We start from the raw sequence: 5809 nt of genomic DNA, 5'->3' as shown, positions 1-5809 counted from the left end.
ACTAAAAGTGCGATGTGTGTGATGAAAGCCCAAACGAACTTATCTGGAAACTGTGGGAGGCAGATCATTTCTACTGATCAAAGTGTCAAGAGGAAGATGTTGAAAGCACAATGTAGAAATTTCAAGAGAAGTGCTTAAAGTTACGGCAGTCAGTTTGAGGAACTCTGGTGTAAGAGCAAAAAGTCACTTCCTTCATCATCTCCTTTTTGTTTTTTCATCTTTTTTTTCCCCCCACTATCTGCATTTATATCAATGATTGGTGCCAACGTTCTCCCCTTGGCAATGGGTGTCGTAGGCTTGCGTCTGTCTGAGTTCAGCCCTGGTAAGAACCCGCCCGGTCAGAATGTGCACCTCTTCAGAATCAGAAACAGTTTTCGTGAAACAGGTCACTGTCAGTGGGGGTCTCTGGTTTTCTCTGGGTTGATCTTACTTTGAGCAGAATCACAGAGGTATTCGCCCACGTCTTCCAGGGATTACCAGGTCGACTGGTAAGCGAACCCCAAGCTGCTATTCGTGGACTCCCTTGCTTCAGTGAAGTGGTTGACTATGGATCCGTCGGAGGACCCTCGGAGCGTGTGGTCCAGTCTCTGGTTCTGGCTCAATTGGAAGCCACTGGGTGCGTGCAGTCCCGTCTCCGTTTTGGTTGAAGATGCGCATCTGTGGCTGAGTAACTTTGGAACGGTGTTGAGTCAAAATAACCAAAAACAGGGTAACAAAAATAAAATAAGCGAAGTCAGGGAGAAGTAAAAAAAAACACGTCTGAGGATGGGAGAATAGTAGGACAGAGAGCCAAAAAGAGCATAATAATATTAATGCAATTGAAAAGGAAAGGTAAAAGAATATGAAAAGGTGTAGTAAAGTCTAAAAGGGTAAGAAATAATATGATGTCGAGTAAAAACTGCCTTTGAATATCTGCGCACTCTGTTTTCAATACATTAATACCATACTTACACAGGCATGAAACATAAGCAAGGTAAACAGGAATCAGTTGACAGCGTTCAAATAATTAAAGATAGTTGATTATGGTGAGTTTAAATCGTATCAATGAAAGTGGAGATGTATTACACACACATTTCATTTGTATTAATGCTGCAGTCACAGGATTATTCACAGGAGTATTAAAATGCAGGATAATTCTAATTCCAAGATTTGGTACCACCGCTTTTGATGGCACTGTGGTTGAGCAAGTTAAGTTTGAGCTGAGTGAAAGCTGACTCAGCTTCTGAAGTCCATTGAACGTGATCAGCTGACTGGAGGCCCTTTCTGTGAATGAAATCCCCTAGAGGGGCTTCAAGGAATCAGTAGTTAGAAATGAAGTTCCTGCAGTAAGATGTTATGCCTAAAAAAGATGAGCTATTTCTTAGTGACTGGTTTAGGAATGTTCTGGACTGCAGCAACACACTTAGGAGAAAGTGAACGCCTCGGAGATCACACGACCCAAAAAGGTGACTTTGTCCTGTACAAACTGTAACTTAGAAAGGCTGGCTCTGTGGCCACAAGAAGGAAGATGTTTCAGCAGAGTCACTGTGTCTTTTTCGCACTTCTGCGGGCTGCATGGGCGATGGGCTGCATAAAAGGATGTCATCAACATACTGCAAAAGAGCAGAGCCTGGGGTTAGTTGGAGTGGTTCCGGTCTGGCTTTAAAGGCGGCGTTATAAATAGTGGGACTTTCACTGTACCCCTGGCATAACCGTGTAAAAACTCGATCTCCTTTCAAGCTCAAAAGCAAACCAAATCTATCTGTCAGGGTGCACAGGGACAGAGAAAAATGTGTTAGACAAGTCAACAACTAAGAAAAACTGTGCATCTGATGGAATTTGAGACAAAACAGTGAGAGGATTGTGCACCGTGGAAGCATGTGGCTGAACTGCAGCATTCACGGCTTGCAGGTCCTGTACAAAGTGCCACTCATCTGGCTGGCCAGCATCTCTAATCTTTTTAACAGGAAATAATTGAGTGTGCATGGGTGAGTTTTATGAAAAGATTGAAAAAAAACAGGTTAATCCCTTTAATTGCTTCAGGCTTCAAGAGGCATTGTTTTTTACACGGGCTAGAGTCAGATTTAGGGGTGACAATTACCATTTCACAGCCTTTTATCAGCCCCACATCATATTTGCTTTCAGCCAAAAGATCAGTGGGCACTTCAGCCAACATGGTGTAGCGAAGACAGATCTGTTTCAGATAAAAAGCATGCTTCAAAATGAGATTTTGTGATGGGAGCAAGTTCCACAATTCTTTGACAATGCTTTTTGAAAACATTATATTTGGGTCGGCAGGCAAAACAGTCCAATCAGTTTAATTTCTGCATCCTCTGACCCACCCACATCCTCCCAATGGCAGTGTTTAGGTTTGGCAAGTGAGATGTGGGGATAAGAACGGGAACATAAAAAAGTTGCAGCTGCATGGGGGTGAGGGACACAGCCAATGCTGCGCTTTGTGAGTTCCAAAACAAAGTGGATGTGGAAAACTTTTCGAAAGGAGTGCGAAACCATTTCCTCTCATAGTTATTGCCAGGCCCTAGAAAAATGTGTTTAACATAGTTTAAAACAAATATAATGAGGCTTAAACTAAATGTCCTTTTTATTTCAATTCGGAACAGAGCTCAGTTATATATAATTTACTCTTAAACAAAACAATTTACATTTCCAAATACAGATGGTTGTAAGTAGCTGTAAGCACATCTCCTCATGTTACATTACAAGGTGAGAATTACTCATGATACAGTATTGCATTTTTACAACAACAAACTAATCTGTGACAATTAAAACACAATGTTTTGAGTTCTATGAAAACAGGAATAATTCATGTGTAGAGCAGCAAAAGGCTGTTCAGTTTAGAATGTGGGTACAAACATACATTTTGAGTCCATTTTGAAAGCTACTTTCAAAATGTAGCTTTTACTTAGTACACAGTAAAAGCTCCCTGTGTACTTGAATGTACACAACATTTATTGTATCCAGTCATATTCTATTTGACCATCCAAACTTTGAGCATAAATGTAATGCTTGACGTAATGTCTGAAATCTCAGGTTAACCCTTCAATAAAAAAGCCAACTACCAAGTGCCAGTGGGACAGTAATGTCTAATCTCTTTAAACAAAAATTAAGGAATGTCTGTCTGGTATTGCTGACATGAGCTGTGGACTGATGAATGATGTCTTTTTTTGTTGCTCAGACTCTTCAATTTAAAAGATTTTTAGGGTCCGGAAAAAGTATTAATAGTATTTACTCTGTATTACATGCTAGCGATTCTTTACATGTCCATGTTAGCAGTTGTCTGCTGTTAGGGAGCGATTTCATAAGCACACAGGCTGTTAGTTTCACTGAATAAAAGTGGTGGTGTGGAAGTTCCTGTCACTGTAACTTCCTGAATATTGTAAGATGGTTTGGTCTTGTAATCAGCTGAAGTAAGCAAGCTAATAATATGAATGTATAGAACTGGACGTGTGAAACAGCTGGTGTCTTTGGGAAGTAGAATTAGTGATATTTTTATTCTTCTGTAGGTGCACCTCCATCAGCCTCTGCATCTGCTGCTCCTTCATTTGGATTCACCATTTCACTGTATTTGCTCTTAAAAAACCCAGCCTATAAGTAAAATGACAAAAAAAAGTTGTAAAAAAAGAAATCAAACCTGTATTTTCATGCCATGATATATAGAAAAGGCCAAACCAGATGAAAGAATAAACTTTACAATGTAAAGACTGTCATCAATGAACACGTTTAGCAATTTCTTTCCCTTTGGAAATCTGTGTCATTTACTGAAAAACATGAGTGTCTCACCTTATACAGGACAGCAGTGAGTAAAGCTAGAAAAGCTAACCCTCCCAGAGATCCTCCGACAATCTCTTTGGTGAAATCTGGTTCAGGATACACTTCTACCTCTGTTTCAATCTGAAGCACAATATGACATTTGGATCAAATTGAAGCTCCCATAAATAATAATTAGGAGTAATGTGTAATCTTGCAAACCTTGCGAACAGGGGGGGTGTTATTAGTCGCTGTTGAGAAGAAGATGTACTGGTCTCTATCATACTCCAGACTGGCCGTGCTGGTCAGGAGGAATTTGGCGGATTGAAGTCCAATCTGAGAGAAAAAAAAACGAACAGACAAGCCTTTTAATCTGATTTGTAGTGTTGTTAAATTAAAAAGTACTGACTACATCTGAAGAAATAATTACTTTATTTCACAGTATGAACTAGTTGCATTAACTACATAAACTTCACATCAATTACCTGCTCTATCCATCCTGAACTAAGATTGGCAGAGATCATATACGTCACACTTTCCAACCTTCCCATCAACTTAGTGCACTTGAAGACTCTGCACCTGGCTACAGAGCAGTCCTGTGGTGGACAAATGAAACATGACATCTGCAGTACGATATAATGTGCACCTTTTAACAGATGTGATTCAACAGTTACACTGAAAAGGCAACTCACCACTAACTTATTTTCCTTTATCTGAGCAACAAAATCAGTGACAACAGGTTCTTCATCTTTGTGTGTCTGACAGTCTTCAATCTAAGAAAAAAGGAGTGATTTATGTCACTTTGACTATTTTCCCCAAATCATTTTATCCTACAGTTACAGGTGAGCCTTTCTAAAGGTAAGCAGCTCGTGACATATTTCACCTGCAGAGTATTCAAATCCACCCAGATGTCTTTGTCGCCGAGCTTTACAGGAACCTTGATCACCACCGTGAAATTCAGCACCCTGATATGATTTGTAACCTGAGAGAAAGGGAGAAATGAAAGGTTTTAGAGAAAAACTAAATATTAAATTAAGCTGTGTGTCAAGCCAGTGAATGTGTTAACAGTAGGAATACTAATGGACGAAGCACTCTTTCACCTTGATTAATTGCTCGACTGGTTTCTGCAAATTATTTTTCCCAGAAGTGAAATTACTGTAGGTGAGGGAGCTGCAGAGAAATTGGAAACATTCAATAAATATTAGATAAAGGTGAACAAAGTTATCTATTTTAAATTATACACATTTATTTTTCAATTCCAGTTGCAAAACACAGACCTTTCAACCGAAACAAAAATGCTGGACTTCACATTGATCTCTCTCTTCATGTAGAGCTCACTTGAAGGGGAGTGCTGCTGATTCCCACTAAAAGATAAAGATGAAAATATTCATAAAAATGTGAATATTGCATAAAAGAGCTGTATCTGCAGCAGGTGACCAGGACCTGGTGGCATTTGCTGTGACAAAGATCCTCTTGTCAAGTCCACTGTTGGTTCCGATTCCATAGGAGACAATGAAGACTGCCTAAAATGAGGTGAATGAGAGAGGTCACTTGGCCTCTTTGGGCTCGACAGTCTGTGCAGCAGTGAGAAGCAGCAGTGCAGCTAACCCACCTTGGATTTGCTTTTGAAAATAGGTTTGTCAATACTGCAGTCTGTCTTTCCTCTAGTTACACCATCTTCACTGTCCAAGGAGTTGCACTCAATCCTTCCCTGCATTAAAAGGCACAACATCTTTGTGATTTGGGCAGCAGCTGATCAGAGCTTAACTCAAACAGACTAGATCCTGATGCCTTACCTGTAGGGTTGTAAACTTCCTGTAGGAGAGCCCAACTGGATAAGTGAGAGTAACATGGCTGTTGTATGAGTTTTCCTCTCTGTTCTCCACTGACACAGTTACATCCAAAAGCTCATCAATGCCGACTTTAACCTCTGAGGATCTGACAGTTAATGAGGAGGAAGAATTAAAGAACTGAGTAGATTAAGACTGCAGTCAACACAGCATTTCTTTTACATGAACTTCTGGTAGCTGTAATAAAACCCTTTGGACCCTGTTGAATGTTT

The 5809-nt window shown here is 40.1% G+C and overlaps 1 protein-coding gene across 1 annotated transcript in view; it reads right to left on the bottom strand.

Moving 5' to 3' along the window:
* Positions 1-2603: 2603 nt before the first annotated feature.
* LOC140278031 (uncharacterized) overlaps positions 2604-5809 on the bottom strand; it is a 34813-nt gene continuing 31607 nt past the window's right edge. The window contains exons 54-64 of the mRNA XM_072372919.1: positions 5544-5685; positions 5360-5458; positions 5191-5270; positions 5025-5111; positions 4848-4917; positions 4631-4729; positions 4440-4520; positions 4233-4343; positions 3970-4083; positions 3781-3891; positions 2604-3585 (exon numbers count right to left, since the gene is read on the bottom strand). Coding sequence (XP_072229020.1) covers positions 3490-3585; positions 3781-3891; positions 3970-4083; positions 4233-4343; positions 4440-4520; positions 4631-4729; positions 4848-4917; positions 5025-5111; positions 5191-5270; positions 5360-5458; positions 5544-5685 — 1090 coding nt within the window. The 3' untranslated portion in view covers positions 2604-3489. The remainder of the gene's footprint in view (positions 3586-3780; positions 3892-3969; positions 4084-4232; positions 4344-4439; positions 4521-4630; positions 4730-4847; positions 4918-5024; positions 5112-5190; positions 5271-5359; positions 5459-5543; positions 5686-5809) is intronic.

The sequence above is a fragment of the Leuresthes tenuis genome, unplaced genomic scaffold (genome assembly GCF_036924035.1).
Source record: "Leuresthes tenuis unplaced genomic scaffold, fLeuTen1.0.hap1 SCAF_20, whole genome shotgun sequence".
NCBI lineage: Eukaryota > Metazoa > Chordata > Actinopteri > Atheriniformes > Atherinopsidae > Leuresthes > Leuresthes tenuis.
This window is presented reverse-complemented; position numbering and strand designations above follow the sequence as displayed.